This window comes from Drosophila yakuba, chromosome 2R (assembly GCF_016746365.2).
Source record: "Drosophila yakuba strain Tai18E2 chromosome 2R, Prin_Dyak_Tai18E2_2.1, whole genome shotgun sequence".
In the NCBI taxonomy this organism is placed as follows: domain Eukaryota; kingdom Metazoa; phylum Arthropoda; class Insecta; order Diptera; family Drosophilidae; genus Drosophila; species Drosophila yakuba.
This window is the reverse complement of record NC_052528.2, coordinates 14,187,993-14,211,482: the sequence shown is the minus strand read 5'-3', so window position 1 is coordinate 14,211,482 and position 23,490 is coordinate 14,187,993. Positions and strand designations below refer to the sequence as shown.

Genomic DNA, 23,490 nt, shown 5'->3' with positions numbered 1-23,490 from the left:
AAGAACGTTAAAATTCAGAAAATGTGAACTACTTCAAAACTTCAAAATAAACTAGTTTTGAAATTTGAATACTTTATTCGCCTAACGGTATTTTAGTAATTGAATACAGGAATCCCCCTCGCTGATTCCCACACAGTGTGACCGTATTTGGTTTGTTTGCATCGGCAAATTCGTGTTTTGCCGTGCGGTCACACCGAGTCGTTCTTTATTAAAATAAAAAACACGACGTCAACTTGCGGATTTCACATAAATTAGCCGTACAAAATGTCGCACCTCGTGAAAATGGAAAACGGCCAGAGCCAGACCATCCAGGAGATGCTGGGCTGCATCGAGCGGTAAGAACTGGACAAATACACCCCGTCAGAGTTCGCAGCAGGAACATAACCTCGCTTTTTTTCCGCAGCTACAATCCGGATCATCTGAAAACACTGGAGGCCTATGTGCAGGATCAGGCTAAGAACAACACCTACGACCTGGAGGCCAACCTGGCCGTGCTGAAGCTGTACCAATTCAACCCGCACATGCTGAACTTCGACATCACCTACACCATTCTGCTGAAGTCGCTGACCAGCCTGCCGCACACGGATTTCGTGATGGCCAAGTGCCTGCTGCTGCCCCAGCAGATGAAGGACGAGAATGTGCAGACAATCATCGATCTCGCCGACATTCTGGAGCGTGCAGACTTCACCCTCTTCTGGCAGCGGGCCGAGGTGAACCGCAGCATGTTCCGCCACATCGCCGGCTTCCACGATTCCATTCGCAAGTTCGTCTCTCATGTGGTGGGCACCACATTCCAGACCATTCGCAAGGACCTGCTGAAGGAGCTGCTCGGCGGCATCGAGGACTCGACGCTGGAAAGCTGGATCAAGCGCAACGGCTGGAAGCACCAGGGCCAGGGACTCGTCGTCGTCGCCATGCAGGATGACAAGATCAAGACGAAGAACATTACGGAGAAGATCGAGTTCGACAATGTTGGCGGCCTGATGGCCCAGTGTCTGTAAGAACCTCATCCGCGTTCATAGTCCTTGTCTAATTTTCTACGAATAAGTAATTAACGGAAAAAATAAAATCCTGCCCGTACAGCTAAATTATTTTGTGGTTTATTCTCGATCGGAGCTGCTCGCCAGGCTGCTCCCGCTCATATGATCAGACTTCCAGAACTACCGACCTTAAAACATACACGTACAGAACTAATAAAGCGCTATCCTATTTATGACTGCTTCTTGAACTTCTTTAGAATGGGGAATATCTTGTCGAAGGCATCGTAGATCTCCTGCCGCACCTTGGCGCCTGTGAGTACCACCTTGCCGGATACGAAGATGAGGAGCACGATACGTGGCCGCACCATACGATAGATCAAGCCGGGGAAAAGCTCCGGTTCGTAGCTGCTGAAGTTGCAATGGGTCAGCACCAGGCCTTCCAAGCGGATGGGGAACTTGACATCGCAGGAGCCGACCATGTTTTGAATCTTAAAGTCAAGGAACTTTGCCTGCGTGCATGAAAGCGTTAGAGATTCGTTTGCAAGAAGGAACAAAAGTAAAGCATTGTCTTACAGGAAAACCGAGCTTTTGGATGATGCGCGCATACTTCCGCGCTGCCAGTCTGGAGTCGTCCTCACTCTTTGCTCCCGTGCACACCATCTTGCCGGAGCTGAAGATCAGGGCGGTGGTCCGGGGCTCTCGGATTCGCATAATCACAGCCGCAAATCGTTTAGGATTGTACTCGGCGTTTCTCGCATGTAATGCAATTTTCTTGAGGTCCAATTTGCAGCAAAGATTAACCGTGGACACGATATTCTGAAGTTGTGGCACAATACCGGGATCAGCAGAACCTGGTGTGGCTGGTGTCATCGGCGTGGAGGGGCCCATCGTCTGGTGGATGTTGCTCAGGGCATCGCCGCCACCTCCGGCGCCCGAACCGCCCACACTCCGCTCACTCATGGGCATCATGTGGGCCATCATGCTCTGCGGAGTCTGCGGCTGCATCATAGACTGCGGGGTGCTGCCACCGCCACCGGGCGCCTGACTCTGTAGCTGCTGCTGCTGATAGGAGGCCGATGGCTGGTAGCTCTGCATCTGTTTGTGGGCCAGTGGGAGAGATGGTTCGTGGCCAAAGAGACCGGATCCGCCACTGGCGTCCGACTGCTGTTGTTGTTGCTGGTGCTGCACGGAGCTGGAGCCGGGGGCCGGCATCAACGGATCCGGCTGCGGAACAGCCGGAGGATGGTACACAGGATTGGCCACTATCTGCTGGTCCGCTTCCATCTGGTGGAGCGGCGTTCCGATGCTCGGAATCGAGAAGTTGGGGCTAAGCATTTGATCCATCTTGCAGATGGTTTAGTGTGGACTCCGTTGAATTCTGCGAGACTCAATTCAAGACAGCTGATCAGGCTTAACTTTCAGTTTAAATTGTATGCCCACGAAGCGGGAAAATAATATAATAATAATAATAATGTAATGCAGCCGCGTTCGTCGTTGTACCTGTGGCTCTTTTTGTGCGAATGGCAAAGTCAGCGCTGCATCTTGCCGCAACTATCGATAGCTGGTTGGGAGCTACGTTTTTCGTTACGTTTTTTTGCCATTTCAAAGTTTTTTTTGGAAACATGAATAAAAATAATTATAATAATATATAATTATATTGAAATTATAATAACAATATTTGCCCAGATTTTTAATTTAAGTTGCAACTCAATGCGAATACGATTCAGATCTTTCTTGCCACTTAAAAATCACTCTCTTACGTGCCTTATCGATAATAAAAATGCCGCACTTTTCAAAAGAACTGGTAATAGTTTGTATTATTTTATTTCTTGTTTAATAGCCAAATAATTTGTGTATAATCTAAAGCAAAGAAAGGTGATCAAAAGAAATAGCATATAAATAAATGTGCAGAAACTTTAAAAGAAAAATAGTCTTTTTATGTAAGCAATTGAAAAGAAAAATTCTCGTGGGAGAGAACTAGAAAACAATGTGTCAAATTAATTAATTGAAACTTTTGCACTTGGAACATGGTTATTAAACTGATAACCACAATGAGGACGCCACCCATGCTGAAGCTTAAAGGTGAAGAGGCCAAACTCTTGGTAGTTCCCATTGAGGAATGTGTATGGGCATTTCCCGCTGACGAATTTTTGCACTTGGAGCCGGCCTTTAAAAGGTCAATAGATTGATAAGCACAATGAGGACGCCACCCATGCTGAAGCTCAAGGGTGAAGAGGCCAAACTTTTGGTAGTTCCCGTTGGGGAATGTGTGCGTGCATTTCCCGTTGAGGAATGTATGTAGGTATTTCCCTGCTCATCGGTGTAGGAATGTTGGCCATTTGAGTTTTGGAAGATGCCATCCACTCCGGGCACTGTGTAGGGTCCTTCGTTTTCACCGCGTATGTAAATGCCATTGCCAGGTGTTCCGAATTGATGGGGACCATTTCTTCCATCATAGTTCTGCTGCGCATTTGTCGCTGATGGAAAACAGAGAGTTGTATGGAATTCGTGTATGAATGGTTCGGGTGTTTCCCACACTCGACTTACCGGCGAACAACAAAGTGCCCACTACGAAAGCAAGTACAATATACGATCTCATGATGTACTTTCCAGCCACTGAGCGCAATAACAACTGAGCTCGGCTTAGTGATTTGAAATCAATTTATACAAATAGACGAGCTTTTGCCAATTAGCAGTTGAGAGTGGGTGATGTCAGATGTGAGAACGGATAGAATGGGCTCCCAATGTGGAGCTTTCCTTAGACGACAAACATTACAGGCAACAATGTACCGATTCTAAAATAGAACTACCCTATTGCCAATGTCTAGCATTTTGCTTATGCTTTTACCCAGCTAATGAAATTGTTAAATTTAGTTCACTAGTTTGGGAAGAGAAAGCGAGCAGAGAGTGCAACAAATGGGAGCAGACATTTACAGATTTTTGTGCATATATAGGCTCCCAGAATCGTTATATAATGTGCACTCAAAACAAACGAAAAAAAGCGCAAAAGAGGCGACAGTTCGAAACTACAAAACTTGAGTCCTGAGAACAAAGCTACTAGCACCAAAAACATAGTAGGTTTTCAGAAGAGTGAAATTGTTTGGAATCCAAGACTACTAAATTCAAGTACAGCAGAAGTAGACACTTATTGGAGGCGACATGGAGAAGATTTGTCAGTTCTTCCGCAACAACTATGTGCTGGCCAACTGCGAGGATGCCATCTACAAGAAGGCGTTCTCCCTGAATCTGTCCCACTACCAAATCTCGCAGGTTCCGGACATTATCGAGAAGTGCGAGACGCTGATGAAGCTCTTCCTCAACCAAAACAAGCTAACAAAGGTGGAAGCAAGTGCACAAAATAGCCAATGAAATAATAGACTCGCCATCCCCATTGACAGATTCCATCCTCCATTGGCAGTTTGATGCGACTGCAAGTCCTCACATTGGACTACAATAAACTGGACGAGTTCCCGCTCTGCATCTGTCGTTTGGTCCGGCTGAAGTTCCTCAACATCAGCTGCAATAGCATTAGTTGTTTGCCCCCCGAAATTGGATACCTCACCCTGCTGGAGACCTTCTGGTGCAATAATACCGGACTGTTGGAGCTGCCCACTGAAATTCGCAACTGTGAACACCTCGAGACGCTGGGCGTACGGGGAAATCCCTTACAGAAATTGCCCGATGCCATTGGGGCTCTATCTTCGCTCCGTTGGCTCACAGCCGAGGGCTGCGAACTCAGCGATGTGCCATTGACCATGGCGCTGCTGGGAAATTTAGTGCATCTGAATCTGAAGGGGAATCGTTTGCGGCGACTACCTAGGATGTTGATGGCCATGCAGAAGTTGCGGTTCGTTTTCCTCAACGAAAACCGTATTGACGAGCTGCCCACGAGGTCCCAGCTGGAGGAGCTGCGCACTCTTCACATGCTCAACCTCTCCAAGAATCCCATCAGTCTGCACCGCGATCTACAGCTAATGGCTTTGGTGAGGCTCACAGGCCATCTTTGTGTTTCCCTTCAGTTGAATTTCTTGGTATTTTTCAGCGTCAGACGAACCTTTATGTGGAGTTGCCGTCAGATCCCGCCGATATCAGTGATGGTCTCACCAGTCGAGCTAGCCTCAACACCCAGGAACAGCAGGAGGATCAGGCGCGAGGTGCGGGACAGGACATGGACTCCTCCGACTGGGCGAACAGCGTGCGGACCAGCGAACTGGACACGACGGACGAGAGTACGTTGGAGAACAACATCGAGGATCTGAGTGTCATGCTGCCGGAAATGTCGCGCTTTGTCACCACCTTTTGAAATCATTAGTGTGTGTCAAACGAGATTTGATATTATGTAGCACACATAAATCTGTGGTTTATTCTCTACAACTGGGTGTTTTGTACATGTACCTCTAACAATCGTAGCGCTTCAAAAATGCACATTGGTTAAGCGGAAGTTTGGGTTAATGGGTGGAGCCAGGTTAACTAGACATCTTCTTCATCAGCTCCTCGTCCTGCATGGACATGGCCGTCAGCTTCTTGCCGATCTTCTCGTGAATGTCCAGGTACTTGGCCACACAACGATCAATGCACACCATCTCGCCTTTGCCTGTAAGTTGCGGAAAGCATTGAAATGAGATTGTGGTCAAAGTTTCAAGATTTCTGTTTGAATTTCGTAAGCTTAAAAACTACAAAGAGGAATATGAGCGGCCTAGGCACTTTTGCTAAATTGAAGCGCATGGTTAGTCCCAGATACAACTTTCTATGTGGTATGGATACTCACCCAACTCCGATTCGGAGTAGCGGGGCGGAATGCACTTCTTGTGGCAAGCGTTCGTCATGCGGTTATATAAATCGGACATCATTTCGATCTCCATCTCCTGCATCATCTGCAGCTTGGCCTGGTCGGCGGAGCTGATCTGGGGCAATGCCATCGTGTTGTGGGTGTGTTTCTGCTGGGATGTAGAGACTGGGTGCTACCACTTAGTAGTCGAATCGCCTGTCCGATGCTGCGGTTGAGTCGTAATCCCCTTGGTTTGCCTTCCTCATGCGCTCACGCACTCGCATGCTCTCGTAACGCCGGTTCTCAACGGATCTCTTCGACAGCACAAATGCGTACACGCCACCCACGGTCAGAACAGTCCTGTTTTTTTAAATTTTCAAAAACCATATAGTAGAGTTAGGCGTGTGTAACTAAAAACGATTTTTCTACAAACCAACAGACAGCAATTCGCCCTGCGTTGCCCAACGACATAGCCTGCTACGAAAAAACGACACACTAACGCGTTTGGATGGTAGGTGTGCGGGATTTTTTATCACTGGCACGTGTGACAGCTGTCACATAGGGGGTATTCCCTCAATGAAAGTCACTGAATAGGGAATCTGTGACTTGGGTTGGTTAGAAAACAGAGTAGATCTGTAATTGGCGGCTTTGCTTCTTAAAACTATACTTACTGATCAGTTAATCAGCATTTGCTGATTATGTTCACCAAAGGTTTTAATAGTATCACAAAATGTTAGGTTTTAATGCTATTGATAAATTATTAACATAAAAGGCCTGTCAACGATAAATGCGCAAGCAACATATAAATTATTACTTTATTAAAGATCTAACTTTTGTTTATTTATTTGAATTATTTCCTATTTAATTTGAAACATTATTCCATTTTTAATGATTCCTAATATTTTAATTTACATAAGAATTAGAATTGACCCTCGTCACTATAAGTATTTGTCAAATTGTGTTTCTCAACCTCCTCTGGTCACACTCACCAGCTGTTTACACAATAATTTCGTAATTTAAAGTCATATTTTATGAATGAATTAAGATAAGAGGCTCGCAGATCTACTCACAAATGACTTCGCAGATCTACAGCCAGAAGAAGTTCGTGCCTACGCCGCCCGAGAAGGGTTCCTTTCCCCTGGACCACGAAGGCCTCTGTAAGAAGCAATTCCTGCTCTACGCCAGTTGTCTCCGCAAGAACGCCCAGGATACGAGCCAGTGCCGCCAGGACGCGCAGAATTATCTGGCCTGCCGCATGGACAACAATCTTATGGAGAAAACCGAATGGTCCAAGTTGGGTTTTCACGACCAGAGCACCAAGACCGATCAAAAAGCACCGGAGGTCCAGGAGCAATAGCCGGCATTGAGAACCATGAAACCCGAACGTAATGTGATGATAGCGGCCACCGGAAGTGTGGCCACCATTAAGTTAGCCCAGTTAATCCGGGAGCTCTCCGACGAGCGCCTACCATTCAAGTTCAACCTGAAAGTACTTATTACCGAATCAGCCAAGCACTTCTTTGAACTGGAGCAAATTCCCGAAAATGGTGGGTTATCTTCATCTCCGGCCATATAAAATTAACTACCATTGTTTTATATGTATATTGTAGTACCCATTTACCACAATCGCGACGAGTGGATCACCTGGAATAAGCGAGGAGATCCTGTACTGCACATAGACCTAGGCAAGTGGGCGGATTTGCTGGTGATTGCCCCCCTCAGCGCAAACTCTCTGTCCAAAATGGCCACCGTAAGTTGGAGACCACTTTTTAGACACACAAAATATTTCTGTATCTTTGTTTATGACAGGGGATTTGCGATAACATCGTAATGTGTGTGGTTCGTGCTTGGGACCTTCAGAAACCTCTGCTCTTTGCACCTGCGATGAATACCCGTATGTACGACCATCCAATAACCCGGGAGCAGATTGACAAGCTGACCAGTTGGGGCTACAAAGAGATACCCTGCATCTCCAAGACTCTTATGTGCGGGGATACTGGAAACGGTGCCATGGCAGAGGTGCCCACAATTGTGCAAGCGGTGTTATCTGCATTTCAGCCGAGTAATTAGTTAAAAATCAAATGTTATACACACAAAGTTTATATCGCAGAATATTTTGTTACAATAGTTAGACAAATAATATGGAATTGGCTATGAACTCTTAGAGATCCACGACCTTCATGTCCTCCAGGGAATTGTTAGCCGATTGGCTGATCAGCGCCTTCTCCGAATCTGTGAGGTTGATAAACTTGTGCTTAGACTTCAGCTCTTGTTGTATGGAAGATAGCAAATCTGGCGAGCATCGACCCGGCTTCAAACTCTTTTGATCCTGCGATTCGGCGGCGCCTGTGACCTCCATCTTGGGCTCCACAATGGTCTCCATCTGTACGGATTGGCGTTTACGGCGCATCCTCTTCGAACCTCTTGTGATGAGCACCACGGCGGGCGATTCAAACGGCAGCGCCTGGATAACTGTCTGCAGAAGTTTCGGTGCCGTCTCTGGTGTTTTGGGATTCCCGATAACCACATCTGCCTGCAGGGCACTGCGTGCTCGCTCTCGCTCCTCTTCCCGCTCCCTGGCTGCATTTTTCCGCATTAGTTGGCGTGCACGCTTCTTGAGAATCGCCTGGGCATTGGGATAGTAAGCAATGACCTCGTTAAGATCCGATTTGGACAACACAAACAGGTTGGAGTAGCCTTTGGATCGCACATCTGCTGTTCTGCGATCCGCTCCATTGATTCCAAGCAGACTGATCTCACCGAATACGGAACCTTCGGTTAGAGTGGCCAGCACTACATCGCTACTAGGTCCACCCATCACTTGAACCTGTCCCAGTTTCACGATATACATCTCTCTGCCCACCTCGCCCTTGCGGCAAACGAAATCTCCTGGCAGAAATGTGACTGCCCTCAGTTTTAGAACCAAATCTCTGAGTAAAGCCTCCTCGCAATCAGCAAAGAGTTGCACCTTGGAGAGCGTTTGGATGTGCACGGAGATGGCGATATCGGTTTTCAAATTAATGGGCAATGCGTCCAATATGTTGGATTCATCTGCGGATATAAACTTAATTAGTTGTTGCATCTGAAAAGTATTAGATGAGAATACGAACCCAAAGTGCGCTGCTGTTCCCATGTAAACTGGAACCACATTTTGACCCTTGACTGCACCTCCTGGGAGAGATTGAGGCGTCGCATGTACTCCAGTGTCTCATCCTCCAGCTGGCGATACTCATGCTTGTTCCTCGTGGCTGTCGAAATGATGTCCCTGATCTGACCGATGAGCAGTGCGAATACAAAGACGCCCATTAGCCAGGCCACCGTCATGAAGACGTACTCTCCCTGGCGTTCCGGTTTGGGATTTTTCCCTATCGAAGTGGCCGTCTTGGTGGCAAACGCGAAGCACCTCACATAGGGATGGCCCTTGCCGCTGAAGACCCAACGATTCTGTCCCAGACCCTGGTAGTCGCTATAGGCGTAGTAGAGAGCAGCCGTGATGTGGATCATGTAGAGCATGTAGGTTAGGGTTTTGGCCACTCGAACCTATATATTCAAAAGTGTATGTTTAGTTGCTTAACTAATGAATGTTTGGGGATTGTAGTAATATCTTACGAAGTGTGGAGAAGATATCACTCGATCCAAAAGGCGAAACACTTCCCAGAAGCTCTGAATCTTGAAGAACCGTGGAAAACGCAGCCAAACCGCATTTGTACCCAGTTTAAAGTACAGTAGCTCCAGCGGAAGAAGGGCCAGAAGATCCAACTAGAACATACATTATTATTATTTCTAGTTACCATTTTAAAGTAAATTGTAATTTAGCCCACCTTAAACTGCAGTTTTCGCATGTAGTTCTTCCTGGTGAGGTTCTTGTTTTTCACCCAAAATCCCTCAAAGAGGTACATAACCCGATGTTTAAAGAAGACCACATCCAACAGGTATATAATGTCGGCACAAAAGTCACAGGCCAGCCAGATGTTGGTGTTCTCCTTGGTCTGAAAGGGAAACGAGGCACGCAGCGGGATTACCCAGGCGTTGTAAAGGAACGATAGCGACACAACGCATAGCCAGGAGATGTAGATCTTGCCCTGGGGATCCAGGGTACGCTCATCATTGTTGGCGCCGCACAAGCTGGAGCAGAGCCACACATTGGACCGGGGAGTGTCCGCTTCGAAGAGCCTTCCGCGATGAGGCGATTGACCTGCTGGCACCAGACGCACCTTGTGCTGCGGAGAAGGATGCAGACTCTTGGTTGGTGGCGGAGATGGTGAGCTGGCCGTGCTGCTGGACGATGGAGTTGGTGGCAGCTCGATCCGGGACTTCACCTTATTTGCCCTGGCTGTAAAGCGTCGAACCAGATGACGGACCTGGTCGCGGAGGAACTGCTGGCCCTGGGAGTCCAAGCTAGCGGCACTGCTTGGCTTGCGGTGATCCACATCCGAGTTAATTTCCGTGTCCGGTTCATCAACAGCCACTATCTCGCTCTCGTTAATCGAGGGTGTCCGCTGCGTTCGTTCGTTTCGATCTTCATTCTGAAGTTCCGGCGATTCGTTGTAACATATCTGAACATCCTGTTCGTCCTCGTCGATGACCGGTGGGGATTGCACCTGATGCAGTGATGAGTTCTTCTCCTCCTCCTCATCCTCCTTGGGCAACACCACCTGGCCCGTGGCTGCGGCCAGTTCCTCCGCCCGCTGAATGGCAATCGGATCGGGTACGACCTCGGGCACAGCTCCTGGTAGTGGAACCATTTCGAAGCTCTCCTGTTCGAGCACTCTCCTCACACTATCCGGACTCACCAGGGGCTTCTCATGGTGCAGTATGTGCTTGACCAGAGCGTGAGTGGCGCCCACGTTGTTCTGATGCTCCGTGGAGTCCACACATCCAATTTTCCCATTCCTAAAGTACAATCTGGAGTGGTAGAATCGTGGACTTCCAGGTCGATGTCTTCTGGGCGGCGCCTTGTAGGCATTTATCTTATAGGTAACCCTCTTCACCGGACTGGGGCACTTGTTCTCCTTGTTGGAGTACAGCATCTGCTCCTGTTCCTTCTCCCGCTGCATGAGCTCCTCGGTGGCACTGACGAACTGCTCGATCTCCTTCAGATCCTTGGTGATCTCCTCCAGACTGCGCCGCACCTGGGCCTCCTTTTCGCCCGGACTCGAGTAGCGGCGTGTGCTTTCCGGCTGCTGGTTAATAACATTCCGCATGAAGGCATGTCGCTCCAGGGTGTCGCAGAACTTGGGCTCCTTCCGCGACGATGAACTGGAGGACGAGCTGCTCTGGGAGCCGGTTTGGGCAACGGGTGAGGTGGCCATCCGCTTGAGAAGCGGGTGATTTGCCTGCGGTGACTGGAACTCGTCGTAGGCAAAGTTCTCCAAAATATTCGGGGATGACTTTAGCAACGATGCACTCGCCTCCGGTTCGAGCTTCTCACTTGGACGATTCACCTGCAAATGAGCGAATGAGCAGCACGTTCAGTCGATTGAGGGTCGGTTTTAGAAATACACGCAAATAAAAACAAGGCGAACCAGCACGCAAATGCAATAAAAACAACAAAAACGGGGGGACAGTTTTGTGTGATTCGCATGGTAATTACTGGAGACACCCGCACATCGGCACTATGTAGTCGCTGTAACGCCAAGAGCTCATCCACCAAACTATTCGCCTCACATGGAAGCCAAAGGAGTATGAACCCAAAAGGGTCGTGGACTCTACTTTTCAAGTCCTTGGACGGAAGTCCTGCCTAGGGCACATTCAACTTTGCCTGCTAATCATAGTAAAAGTTGAGGTCGCAGTGAAAATAGCTCTTTTATTTTACTAACAACAAAGGAAAAGCGAGTAAAACACCTGTGAATCTTTCTTTAAAGAACCTTTCACTGATAAGAAACCAAATTATCAAACCATAAGTAATCATTTAAGGTAAATTTTATCTGTAAGTTTTTCATAAAGTTTAACTAATACGATTTTCTTCTTTGCTATTCCTAATTTGAATAGAAATTACCATACGTATCACTGGGAATACCATTCAAGAATCATTTGAATCAGTTCAATCAGTCAAAAAGCTACGCACATACATTGCACCATTTCAATTGTATAGCTCCAGAAATATATATACTATATATAGTAGAAATTGGCCATAGCTTACCTTCCGAAAACGTGCCATGCTGGACATCGTGTTGACCGACCTGCCAGCGGACAAGTTCAGTGTCAGCGAAGAGTTCAGGGTCGTTAGCCTGTAATTAAGCGGGGGAAAGAAACGAGTTTAGCGTGGTGCGTGTTGCACACGGCGTATGATTAATGTGCTGGCTGGACACGCAAATCGCAATGCACTTGACCCTATCGAGTGTTATCTATTCTGCTTATTATTTATTTTGCCTATTCATACGCTCTACGCACTATTGATTTTTCCAGCTGTTGCAACTTGTAGTGCGCCAATCGTATTTCCACCGTTTTTCTTTCTTTTCTTGTTGATAAGCGGAGTCAACAGGTGGTTGAAAATTGGTGAAATGTTCACCTGGACCTCCACAGGTATTTAATTTAGTGCTAAAGTCTTTGCTTTTATTTAATTCACTGCTGAGGTGTGTTGGTAGCACTACCTCTAAACTTACTTGCACTACTTCTTTGGGTAAATCTACTTTTTCGGCGGAGGACCTCGATCCTAGACAGAAAGTCACCAGCCGTCGATGCAGAGGAAGATAAACTGGTCAGCAAAACGCGGTACATCTGTTTAGTTAGTCCAAACAATTTTAACGCAGGCGCTTTTCGCTTCGTTCAGATACAGTGGTGCAAAAGCTATTGAAAGTTATCCAAACTGTTTTGTAAAAGAAAATGCTGCTTAAATATTTATGACCAATAAAATCACTCCTATAATATTTAACTAAATTACTTAATACTTATTACTAATTACCTTTCCTTTATAAACGTGTACCACTCAAGTTCCCTGTGAATAAAATGTTTATCCAGCTCCCAAAAACCAAAGTAAATTCAATCCAACGCCTTGAGTTTTCAGAATTTTTATATATTTTTTTTTAAATATTCCATTCAGCTCTACATTCACAATTACATATTTGTAATAATGGTTTTTTGTTTTCCTTTTTAAATTACATAATATATATTTAAATATATATTTATGTATACGGTTTAAAATGTATGTATATATATATAACTTTTTGCTCTCGAATCGAGGGACTCAAAATTCAAATAACTTGACGCGATCGAAAGTGGCTAAAGAGGGAGCGCGGGGAGTGGCCACTTTTGGGGGCAGTGGGCTGTATGTGTGTTGTGGGGGGAGTGTCATACATATAGATACATTTATACGTACAAACCTAGAATATAAAGAACAGATGACTGGAAATAATGTGTGTGTGATCCTTCACATCTTCAACTTAGTCTTTATGCTTTATGCTGTGTGTGTTGGCATGTGTGTATCTGGATAATGGATTCAGTGCATATTTAAAGATTTAAGGTCTTAATTCGGTTTTTCTTTGTTTTTTTTTTCATATTTTTTTTGTTTGGTTTTTAATTAGGTTTTTTTCTTGGTTTTCATTTTTGTGGGTTTTTTTTGTCACTTAAAAAATTACATTAATAAAATGTATTTTAAAACTTATGCAGAAAAACGTTGCCCATTTCGGTGGATGCAACCGTCTACTCGCTCTCGTCCTCCTCCTCCTCCTCGGAGGACTCTTTCTTCTTGGCCTTCTTGGCTGGCTTGGCGGCCGCCTTCTTTCGCTTCTTGGGCGCTCCCGAATCGGTGCCGCCATTGGCCTCGTACTCCTTCACCGCCTTGTTGTACTCCTCCTTCATTTTGATGGCCTTCTGCTCCCACTCCTGCGAAAAGGTAGCGAAAATGCCAAGGAATCAGTTATCAGTTATCGGTTTCGGGCTGCTAATTACTGGTTGCCTCTACTTACGGTCTTATCTTTCAATCCGCGCCAGAGCTCTCCGCCCCGCTTGGCGATGTCTGTCACCTTGCTGCCGGGATTATCCTTCTTGATCTGTTCGCGGGTCTCGTTGAGCCACAGCATGTAGGCGGACAGGGGACGCTTCGGGCGATCTCCACTCATTTTTCTGGTTAAATTTGACTTCTTTCAAGGAATATATATCAGGGCTGAGCACTTAAGCAGCTGCAAGAAGACAAAATATTCATTAAAAATCATGATAATGCCTTGATAAAATTATAAACAAAAAATAGGTAATTTTATTTAAAATTCCCCTGGAATTTAAATATGTTTATTTTAATTTAAATCACAGACAGGTGCATATGTTTTCCTTTTGCTTCTGACTCGGCCGATTGAATTTTCAATAATTGCATTTTGGGCAGCCATTAATTAAATATGCCGGTCGCGGTGAAATGACCCCTGGCTTTAGCCCCACCCCTTTTTGCCGCCCAGATGGCAACGTAAATGAAATACTTTTGATACATAATCCTTGCGGCTTTATATAAGCCCCGCACATAATGGCTATTTATGGCAGCAATATTTCCAATTAATTGCGGGTGTCGATTTCTTGTACATATGTACTCATCGGACCATCATATAAGCCTTGCATTTATATAACACAGAGTTCAATGACCACAAGGAGTGCATTTTTGCACCGGACTTTAAAGAGCCCGAGCGCCTTAGCAAATCAGCTGGGAGTTGGGCATGCAAATGAGGCGCCAACGATGACGACGACACTCTGCCCCCCAAAACAACAGCCATGAGCCATGAGCCATGAGCCATGCACTTGACCCAAATCCAGGAATTCAGCGCAAAATGCACGACAACGAGACATCGACATCGACATCCACATCCACATCGAAGTCGACATCGTTGGGGGAGGGCGGGGAAATGAGGAGACGACGGTGGGTTGCTGCAGACGGAGGAGCATAACGACGTGAATTGGGTTAACAAACGACTCGAAAGCGAAGGAATCTGCGACCTGAGGAGCCAAGTGGGAGGCATGAGGAGGTGGCTGGACGAGTGGCGCATCAATCAGGCAGCCGCCATCGCACATCGCACATTGCAGATTGCACAACACCATCGTTTGGCCAGCGGCTGGGGGACATCGTCACTTCCAACCAAACACCCCCTTCCTCCCCCCACGCCAATACCTCGTACATACATAGTCGTATCTGCGTATCCTGTGTCCGGGTGCAACAGGAAAACGGCGGCAAAATTGTTGCTAGTTTAATGCAGACACAGACACACACGCATCCACCAGATAGACGGTTGATGGCTGGCGAGGCTTCGCATATTGCGGCAACACGTGAGGCAGCCAGGATTCCACCTCCCTATTCTTCCCCTCTTTATCTATATACATATGTATATATGCATGTATATTTTCCTTTGCCAGTGGGGGTCCACCTAGAAAATCGAAAGCGAAAACCATTTCCCATTGGTGCGATTGTATGTGCATAGTCGGTTGCGTAAATATACATATCTGTATCTGTTGTTCTGCACTGTGAGCTTGCTGAAAGCATTTCCGAGTTATAACAAAGTTTAACGCCTAAATTAAAAATCCTCCGCATATATAATGCATTTTTTAGCTTTACGATGCACATCAAAAAATTTTGAATTCCCTAGAATCAAACATAAACGAAATGTAACCATTTTACGATAGATTTTTAAGAGGAAATACTACCTAAGATCCGATATCTTATAAACCAAAAGATAGAACAATAACTTAACTCTTCACAATACATCTAAAATAGTTACTTTTCATAATTTGAGCTCATAATTCCCCTAGTTGACTAGCAACGCATCCATGTTGTTCCATTATTCAGCAGCATTACGCATACGCAGCGTTGGCAACATGGCACATTACGCATACGCAACGTGTTGCGGCCGCCCCTTGTGCATGTGGCATAATGAAAGCCCAGACTAACGACAAACAGAGAACCCACACAAAAGGCGCACAAAGCATATTAAACGGAATACAAAATAAGGAGCTGCAAAAAACGCAAATCCTTTTCAGTGGAAAATACAGCACAAATGTCGGTTTGCCGATCTAAAAATTGAAAAGCAGTGCGTCAACAGAGGCAGCGACAGCAGCAGCGACGGCGGCATCGACAGCGACTGAAGCAGCAAATGAGGCAGCGGCGTCGCGTTGACGTCAACTGAGAGACAACTGACAACGCTTATCTGGTCGCCTGTATGTGTTTATGGCGTGTGTTTTTAATGCCACCCGGCCGGAGGAGAGACTTTCCGTGCAGCACCACCAGTGCAAATAGCAACCACCGTGCCACCGTGCCACCGAACCACCGCGTCCAACCGAATCCACCCAAACCGCCCAGCAAAAACCCAACGAAGTATTGGCTTGCCTGCAGCAGGAAGCTTGTGCGCAGAACCAGCATTTTAGGGTAGATACTTTCCCAGGGATTTGCGCACTGGATGGCCTCTATGTGTTTTTCGCTGGAGAGCGTGGAACGCACAGTGGTGACTTTCAACGAGCGGATACATAAGGCCGTTAATGCCCTCGGTTAATGGGCCGTCCTCGCTATCGCTGTTTTCGCTCAGTGTACAGTACAGTCGTGGCACAAATCAAAGGGTAGGTAGGTCAACATGTTAGCGAAGCAGATTGAAAGTGGAACGCTAGATGGCGCCATGGTTTTATTCATAAATTATTCATGATATTAATTGCAAGGGCAGCACTAATTGTAGCCTAAGGTTGGATTTCAAATATTAAAGGTTTGTGTTTACTAAAAATAATAAAACTAAATGCCTTAAACTTTAAACCTAAATCTTAATATTATGATAATGATGCATTGCATCAATAAAGAAAAGAGGAAGTTAGGAATCATTTCAAAGTCAGTATTATAAAAGTAGTAGTCTTCTGGATCTCTACTAGCAGCGATAGCGCTGCACACACAGTGTGATATCACAAAGCTGAGAAAAGCGGGTATGATCGCTAGTGGGTGACTTTGACGGACCTCAGAACAACTGCCGCTATCTGCGTTAGATTAGCTCGTAGTCGTATTCGATTGGGAAAGTGAACCCGCGCAAAAGTGGCGCGAAAAGAGCTTCGTAACTGTAAATGCCCCCTAGAAGCTGAAGCTCAGCGGCTATGGCTATATCGCGCTCGCTCCTCTCTCTCCTTATCGGTGTGTTGGTTATTTTCAGCTTGTGTGAGTCAATGGGGGGGTACTGAATAACAAAACTTTTGGCGCCATTTTTAGTCTGCACTCGAGAGTGCAGCACGCAAAGCGCTAGAAAATAACAACACGCGACAGGCACGCGGAAGAACAAAACTGCTAAAAATCAAATGACGAGGTGCAAATCGACTAAATGGGCGTCCAGATCCAAGAGGATCAGCAAGGATCCTGAACGGTCCTGTGTTTCTAGCTAGACATGGCAAACATTACTTGGAATCAATCAAGTGAGATGCAGCGAGAAAAGCAAAAGTCCGGTCTGATTACCACAGCAAAACAGGATTAGCCGGACAGGACCAAGTGGAAGAGTGCAAAATGCCAGGCAAATAGGCTGTGGCCAAGAGAAGCCGCAGACGGCGACAGGTGGGTGGACAGCGGGTGGCCAATTCCCGAAGGCGAGACCCAAAGCCGATCAGAAATCAAGAGCCCCAACAAGCAGGTGCGACTGAAAGTGACTTGCACTGGGGAACGCTCCGCCGCCAACAACAAACTACACTGGCCAAACCGAACCTTGATCGGAGTATGCAGTTACAAAGATTTCAAAGTCGTTAAGTGCTTAAGCAAAAATAATGAATTATAAGATTCTCATTAATTCGTTTCTTTTAGTGTGCTATTTCTAAAAATCTAAAGGTAAGCCGCTTGTTAATAATCTAAGTATAAATAAAATGAAAATACCAAATTTATTAGCCAATCGCATATAAGCTGTAATCAGCGTTTTCACATTCACACTTCAATGCACTGACTAACTCAATATTATTGTGGTTAAATCAATCTACCTCACATATCAGCATTAATTTGCATGTCAACGTCGTTTTAATCAATCAAACTTTTAGCTCTTCCTATAATTTCATTTTCGCCCTTAGGTATAAAACCAATAAAATAAGTTTTTCAATTTTTATAAAATAAAACCAAAGTGAATATCAAATTAATGTACAGCTAATTGTTATCAATTATTAACCAAATGGTAATTTCATCACGAAACACCCATTAATTGTGATTAATTATTTAAATACAAAAACGCTCTGCAAACTATCATCTAGCACATGATTTAAATTCACTCATAGGCCCACAAAAAATCTCACGGATACCTTGTAAACGTCGATTAAGTGGGTAAATACATAACCGAATAAATATATTCACGCGCACATGATTTCACTTGAGTCGAAGATTAATGCCTGACCGACTAATTTGACGACGAGTGTAATTGCGCTTGGCCAGCAAAGTGCAAAAATCGTATGAAAAATGCCCATATCTACATACGTACGTACTTTGCCTTGTCGTTCTTCTTGGCCCGAAACGTTGTTCAGATACTTGTACTGGATACTGAATACTGGATAGTGGATACTGGATACTTGGTGCTGAGTGCCGAGTGCTGAGTACTGGGCTCTGCTGCTGCTGCCTGTGAAAATTGCCTTGCACGAACTGAACTGAGACTGAAACTGAACAAAATGTACTGGGCTGCCTGGCTGCCTGCTACTGCTACTGCGAGCGTCTATAGGCAAGCGAACTGAACTGAAATTCAACTGAAGCAGCTGTACCAGGCAATGGCCATACAAGCTATACAGAAACCCAACCAAACCGAACCGAAACCGAAACAGAAACACACATAGAGGCGAACGGCAGAGAGAGAGGGGGAATACACAGCACACACAGCACAGCACAGCACACACAGCACACAGCACAGCAGAAGCAAAAGCAAAAGCAAGGCAGCAACGGCGACGAACGACGAACAGCGAGACCATCAAATAGCACGGAGTACGTACGTACAGGCAGGCCAAAGCAAAAGTATCTGTATCTGAGAGGCGAGCAACCCGGCCAGCCAACCAACAAGCACGGCACATCGGGGGTAGGCGACTGTATGCTCACAGTGGCGTACCTTCGGGTGTGTACGGCTCACGCGAGGCGACTCATTTGCGTGGTCTCACACTGGTGGGCCTCCTCAATTAGAGGAACAGCGCATGCACAGTACAGGCACAGAATATTGAAACTGCATGTTTTGGGTTATACAAATAAATTGAGATATCTTTTTGGGCCCTATAAAACTACCTTTTAAAGCTGTCACAGAAGAAATATATATATTTTTTTTTTTTTTTAAATTGAAAATTTAATTTCATTTGAAAACGACCTCGGTACAAAACCTACCAATGTTTATCGCAAAGCAAGCACCCTAAAATTTAATGAGACGCGCATGTTCCGACTATTTTTGCCGCGACTGTACCCTGTTTGTTCATATAAAAAGCATGGAGCTGTGAGAACGAATTGCCAGTAGTATTTGGCGGCGCCGCTTTCCCCTCTCCTCACACACCACCCTCTCCCCCCCTCCCCTGGCCCACTTCCCCTATCCGTCCCATTTAATACCCCAGAGCTCGTCCAAAACGTCGTCACTGCCACCCACCTGTACCGCCCACCTCGTCCCGCAAAAATTAAAAAATAAAGCACTCCTATTTCAGCACTTCCAATTACACATTGCCATCACCGTCGCCATCGCCCTTTGGCCATCATTCAGTTTGTTAAAAAATTCCTTGACAAACTAAAGATAAGTTGGCCATTCCAGAAAATATTTAACCTACAATATTGATTTGACATTTACATTTAAATCGATTGAGTAATCAGCTAAGCCAATCAGCTCGCCCAACAGACGCGTCGTCTGCATTTCAAAAAATAACCGTCAATATTTCGCGCGCGCCCTCCATTCAAAATTTCAATTCCAATACGAGCACGATGTGGACGAAAGCTAAAGCCACCTAACCAAAAGGCGAAAGCAATGCGGCTCTATGTGGGCCCCCAAGTAGTAAGTAGTAGAGTGTATGGCCCACGCCGTAGCCGTAGCCGTATAGCAGTACCACACGAAAAAAATTGGGTCGTTTGGTTTATTTAGCAAAATTTATATAATAAACGGCCATCGTGGCAATATTATTTGGCCAGATAATTGAGGCTAGACAATAACGAATCAATCGTAGTGAAACACTTGACACTCACCCGTATGAAAATGTCGCGTAATTTGCGTTTTAATTGCGGCAAATCGGTAAAAATCTGCTCGATTTTGGTTCAGTTGCTGCTCTGTTCACTGTATAAAATTTTCTTTGCACTGAATGCCCAAGTCGCTTGAGCGTACGTAGTACAGCTTTTGCCTTTGCAATATGAAATACACAGCGTAGAGTGAATGCCAGAGCCCAGAGCCATACGGCCATACGCCATATAGCTCGAGTACGACGCAAACGCAGGCAAACTGCTGCTCGGTCGCTGTGTGCGTGCCCGAGTATCTGTGTGTGTGTGTGTGTCTGAGTATCGCTCGCCGCTCGCTACTGGCACTGGTACTGGTACAGGCAACTGGCACTGGCACTGGCGCACTCACAGATACAGAACGTTTCCCTATCGGTGTGTATCTGGCCTGGCTGGCGAAATGTGCGGATGTGTGGGTTTTTGCTTTGGCTCTGCTGGGTTCGTTCGTTCGTTCGTTATATGAACACACAGCACGCCAGAGCAGAGCAGATGGACGGCACAGGAGGCGGCGGTGGATGAGGTGATGGAGGTGGAGGTACAGGCGGAGATGGAGGTGGAGGTATCAACGGAACGGCAAGAGCGCAGAGTCAAAGCATTGAACATGGCCGCCTGGTCTTGGTCTTGGTTTGGCCTGACTGGCCTCTGGTTCGCTTTGAGCACTCTCGTTCGACATATCTTGTCCGCTTTTCAGTTGATTTTTAGATGGTTTTATCACTAACATGGGATGTACTGGGTATGGGAAAATTTCGGGAAAACATCAATCCTACAAATGGCATTTAAATTTATTTGATATTTTATTTAAATATGCGCGTTTTGGGACATTTTTTGCATGCAAACATTAAAATATTAGTAATATCCCACATTTTTAGTTAAAAAAGATCAAATTTTTTCAAATAACTTGAAGTGTTTTGGTATGGGGAAATTTTGGAAAAACATTTGGCTACCGAATGGCATTTAAATGGTTCAATATTTAATTAAGAAAATCTGAATTTTAGACCTTTGTTTGCTAGGAACCTATAAAACAGAGCGTGCAGTGTACATAGTATGGGAAAGTGTTCAGAAAATATAAATCATTCGAATGCCATTTAAAACCATTAATTAGAAATTAAAATTGAGTAATTTATTTGGCATTAATAACATTTAATAATGATATATAATTTTATTTAAAACTTTGGTTTAGACTGGCCTAAATAATGTTTAGTAATTAATGTTCCTAATTAGTTTGGGTGTGATTTTCATGATTGCATCTTGGATATATGTATAAATGTTATAAGCGATTTAAATGAGAAATATATTTTTAAAACACTGCAAAATTTTTAGTGTTCCCTACTTTGTATGAAAATTAATACATAACCAATTCATTTTATGGTGATCTGGTAATCAAGGTATTGTCGCCGAATACTTATAATATATATTTTTACGAAAGTTAGGTACAAATTGTTAAAGGTATATAGTCACATTAAATAATATATTGTAGGCGTTTGCCTTAATTAATAAAATATTTTTTTTTATGAAAATCTACAATAATAATAATAATAATAAATAAACAAATTTGTAGTAAGTAAACAGATTGGACACGGCCTCAAAGTTACAACAATAATACATCGGCGTAATGATATCAGAGCGCTGTTCCAAATGGCCTTATCTAATCGAGGAAAGTGACAGCCGAAATTCCGGCGATGAAAAAGCGCACTCATCGAGTCGACCAGTCCCGAGTGTTTTTCGTTCACCAGTATCTCGCTCTATAGACCGCAGTACAGCACGGCTGTAGCTACAGCTAAATACGAAAATACGAACCGAACGAGTCTCTGAAGGGAAGTCGGTGCGAGCGAGATGGGGCTGAGGGTGCGAGGGAGCGAGGGAGACGGCGAGGAAGAGGGACTGAGGCGGTCGTTCCACATACGCGACTGTGTGTGCGACTGTATCTGAATCGGTCGGAATCTGAATCTGAATCTGTATCTGCCCGAGTCCGAAGCAAAGGCAAACAACACACGCAACCGAAGAACCCGATTCGTTTGGGCGTAGGGTATGCGAAAATGCAGTGGGACAATCTGAGTGCGTCTAATGATGAATCGCTCAACGGATTAACCAGATTTCGGATTTGTGATTCCGTGGTGCAACTGCCACTGATAAGTTCGCATTGGTAAAATATGAATATGGTCATGTTGAAGTGACATTTATTTTAATATCTTTAAGATACGAAATGTGGTACGCATCAGATACAAAGTAGCAAGTTTGTTCATAAAGTTAGGTAGTTCAGTGGAAGATCGTTACATTTTGAATGCCTTTTAGTAAAGCCTTTTCTTGCACCCTTAACTGAAATATTATAGGATATCTACAAAAATGCAAATATCTTTATAAAAGGTATTGCAACTGTATTCCTTGATGGGACTAACAAGGTAACGTATTTTACAGATCATTGACCTCTACCCAAAACATTTTGGGGTGCCTACAAAGGGGTTGCTTTGCAGCATTCACATAATATCATTGTTGTGTACCGATATCCGGAAAATATAGCATAATTTCTAGATCCAGAAATGCACATATTATGCTTTTGCCCATTGGTCCCACCGTGCCAGTGGGTCGGTCGATTATTATGGTTGTTTGTCGTCTCATTTCAGCCGTGTGTCTGTGTAGCCATAGCCATCGCCATAGCCGTAGTATGAAGCCAACGGCCCGGCCGACGGATGACATCGCCGGGGGATGGTGGGGTGGTGTGGGGTGGTGTTGGGTTGGGTGGGCTCTGATGTTATGGCTCGGTGTTGGTTTCGTTTTCGGTTTTGATACCCAAGCGGGCTGCAGTCGGCGGGCCGACTGAGCGACTGACGGCGCCTTTCGGTGGTGGCAATTGTCGGCCAGGAGTGGCCGTGGATGAGGGGCAGCCGCTCATCAGGAGGAGTATGCAAAAACGAACCGGCTAACGAGCCGAGCGAACTGGCGACGCTTCATCGAATTGGGGACGGACGCATGAGGCGCACATTTGACAGGATGTGGATATAACGAGCCAGCATGCGTATGTACTTGGCTGTGCCAGCGTTGTGGAGAGCAATCCGATCGAAGGATGGATGCTCTACAGGGTGTTCATCTTCATTTGTTGGCTTCTAATATCACCCTCTTGGGAATCACATACCCATTTACTAAATCACTAACCAAGGAGTGATATATTCTATTTATTTTTTAACTAATTGCGGAGATGGTATAAGAAGGTATAATAAGGTTTATTGGAACTTTAGAAAGCACATTTGATCATCGAGCATAAAATAGAAAGAGCTATGGGACACATGCTTCTTTCCTGCCACATTCTGCTGCAACTTTTCATTTCGGTAATGGCTGAAGAGTAACATAGTGAAGGCCTCGGACCTTTTTGTGTGTACTAAGCATTCCTCTTTGAGATCCTTGGTGTGTCTGGGTCTTCCTTTTTCCACTGTCCTCCGACCGACCCCGCTTAGCCAGCTTAGGTTGACTCCTGCTGCCTGGACGTGGACATGCCACACAAGAATATGGACTCCGGCTTCACATTTATTCGGTTTAGTAGACGAATATGTGCGGATTGCAGGGTCGAGCAGTTTGTGCCTTTCATGGAACTGAGCTGCGTGTGCTGCCTTGAGTAAGTG

General features: G+C 45.3%; 10 protein-coding genes and 1 long non-coding RNA gene across 17 annotated transcripts; 5 read left to right on the top strand and 6 right to left on the bottom strand.

Moving 5' to 3' along the window:
* Positions 1-175: 175 nt before the first annotated feature.
* LOC6530580 (eukaryotic translation initiation factor 3 subunit K-like) lies at positions 176-1,213 on the top strand. Its single transcript, XM_002091457.4, has 2 exons — positions 176-335; positions 404-1,213. Exons 1-2 carry the CDS (start codon positions 265-267, stop codon positions 999-1,001), a joined length of 669 nt encoding a protein of 222 aa, XP_002091493.1. The 5' UTR covers positions 176-264; the 3' UTR covers positions 1,002-1,213.
* LOC6530579 (TATA-box-binding protein) lies at positions 1,079-2,500 on the bottom strand. Its single transcript, XM_002091456.3, has 2 exons — positions 1,554-2,500; positions 1,079-1,489 (listed from the first exon to the last, which is right to left on the bottom strand). Exons 1-2 carry the CDS (start codon positions 2,322-2,324, stop codon positions 1,211-1,213), a joined length of 1,050 nt encoding a protein of 349 aa, XP_002091492.1. The 5' UTR covers positions 2,325-2,500; the 3' UTR covers positions 1,079-1,210.
* Positions 2,501-2,769: 269 nt separating this feature from the next.
* On the bottom strand, positions 2,770-3,682 carry LOC6530578 (immune-induced peptides). The gene is made up of 2 exons (XM_002091455.4): positions 3,528-3,682; positions 2,770-3,457 (listed from the first exon to the last, which is right to left on the bottom strand). Exons 1-2 carry the CDS (start codon positions 3,577-3,579, stop codon positions 3,150-3,152), a joined length of 360 nt encoding a protein of 119 aa, XP_002091491.1. The 5' UTR covers positions 3,580-3,682; the 3' UTR covers positions 2,770-3,149.
* Positions 3,683-4,035: 353 nt separating this feature from the next.
* LOC6530577 (plant intracellular Ras-group-related LRR protein 7) lies at positions 4,036-5,354 on the top strand. 3 transcript variants are annotated; one of them, XM_039372323.2, is made up of 4 exons: positions 4,036-4,054; positions 4,113-4,319; positions 4,379-4,963; positions 5,023-5,354. In XM_039372323.2, the coding sequence occupies exons 2-4, from the start codon at positions 4,140-4,142 to the stop codon at positions 5,281-5,283; spliced, it is 1,026 nt and encodes a 341-aa protein (XP_039228257.1). In that variant the 5' UTR covers positions 4,036-4,054; positions 4,113-4,139; the 3' UTR covers positions 5,284-5,354. The 3 variants fall into 3 exon arrangements, with proteins under 3 accessions (XP_039228257.1, XP_043062844.1, XP_039228258.1); XM_043206909.1 differs by having other exon boundaries at positions 4,053-4,319; XM_039372324.2 differs by lacking the exon at positions 4,036-4,054 and having other exon boundaries at positions 4,228-4,319; positions 4,358-4,963.
* On the bottom strand, positions 5,309-5,899 carry LOC120320427 (mitochondrial import inner membrane translocase subunit Tim10). The gene is made up of 2 exons (XM_039372325.2): positions 5,749-5,899; positions 5,309-5,574 (listed from the first exon to the last, which is right to left on the bottom strand). Exons 1-2 carry the CDS (start codon positions 5,897-5,899, stop codon positions 5,447-5,449), a joined length of 279 nt encoding a protein of 92 aa, XP_039228259.1. The 3' UTR covers positions 5,309-5,446.
* On the bottom strand, positions 5,769-6,302 carry LOC26535978. Its single transcript, XM_015197459.3, has 2 exons — positions 6,182-6,302; positions 5,769-6,108 (listed from the first exon to the last, which is right to left on the bottom strand). Exons 1-2 carry the CDS (start codon positions 6,217-6,219, stop codon positions 5,949-5,951), a joined length of 198 nt encoding a protein of 65 aa, XP_015052945.2. The 5' UTR covers positions 6,220-6,302; the 3' UTR covers positions 5,769-5,948.
* A 332-nt stretch (positions 6,303-6,634) lies between these two features.
* Positions 6,635-7,105, top strand: LOC6530575 (cytochrome c oxidase assembly protein COX19). Of its 2 annotated transcripts, XM_039373210.2 has the most exons (2): positions 6,635-6,759; positions 6,833-7,105. In XM_039373210.2, exons 1-2 carry the CDS (start codon positions 6,637-6,639, stop codon positions 7,103-7,105), a joined length of 396 nt encoding a protein of 131 aa, XP_039229144.1. In that variant the 5' UTR covers positions 6,635-6,636. The 2 variants fall into 2 exon arrangements, with proteins under 2 accessions (XP_039229144.1, XP_002091488.1); XM_002091452.4 differs by lacking the exon at positions 6,635-6,759 and having other exon boundaries at positions 6,821-7,105.
* Positions 7,106-7,120: 15 nt separating this feature from the next.
* LOC6530574 (phosphopantothenoylcysteine decarboxylase) lies at positions 7,121-7,906 on the top strand. Its single transcript, XM_002091451.4, has 3 exons — positions 7,121-7,295; positions 7,359-7,498; positions 7,558-7,906. Exons 1-3 carry the CDS (start codon positions 7,121-7,123, stop codon positions 7,816-7,818), a joined length of 576 nt encoding a protein of 191 aa, XP_002091487.1. The 3' UTR covers positions 7,819-7,906.
* LOC6530573 (cyclic nucleotide-gated cation channel beta-1) lies at positions 7,831-12,489 on the bottom strand. 2 transcript variants are annotated; one of them, XM_039373208.1, is made up of 6 exons: positions 12,381-12,489; positions 11,891-11,978; positions 9,570-11,192; positions 9,358-9,507; positions 8,859-9,288; positions 7,831-8,799 (listed from the first exon to the last, which is right to left on the bottom strand). In XM_039373208.1, the coding sequence occupies exons 2-6, from the start codon at positions 11,915-11,917 to the stop codon at positions 7,910-7,912; spliced, it is 3,120 nt and encodes a 1,039-aa protein (XP_039229142.1). In that variant the 5' UTR covers positions 11,918-11,978; positions 12,381-12,489; the 3' UTR covers positions 7,831-7,909. The 2 variants fall into 2 exon arrangements, with proteins under 2 accessions (XP_039229142.1, XP_002091486.1); XM_002091450.3 differs by having other exon boundaries at positions 12,354-12,488.
* Positions 12,490-12,742: 253 nt separating this feature from the next.
* On the bottom strand, positions 12,743-20,017 carry LOC6530572 (high mobility group protein Z). 3 transcript variants are annotated; one of them, XM_015197231.3, is made up of 3 exons: positions 19,853-20,017; positions 13,656-13,868; positions 12,743-13,572 (listed from the first exon to the last, which is right to left on the bottom strand). In XM_015197231.3, exons 2-3 carry the CDS (start codon positions 13,806-13,808, stop codon positions 13,390-13,392), a joined length of 336 nt encoding a protein of 111 aa, XP_015052717.1. In that variant the 5' UTR covers positions 13,809-13,868; positions 19,853-20,017; the 3' UTR covers positions 12,743-13,389. The 3 variants fall into 3 exon arrangements, with proteins under 3 accessions (XP_015052717.1, XP_015052716.1, XP_002091485.1); XM_015197230.3 differs by lacking the exon at positions 19,853-20,017 and adding an exon at positions 18,138-18,319; XM_002091449.4 differs by lacking the exon at positions 19,853-20,017 and adding an exon at positions 18,142-18,316.
* On the top strand, positions 18,547-22,141 carry LOC120321207. Its single transcript, XR_005560792.2, has 2 exons — positions 18,547-19,664; positions 21,435-22,141. It is a non-coding gene; the product is annotated as an uncharacterized LOC120321207 (long non-coding RNA).
* The last annotated feature ends 1,349 nt before the right edge of the window (positions 22,142-23,490 follow it).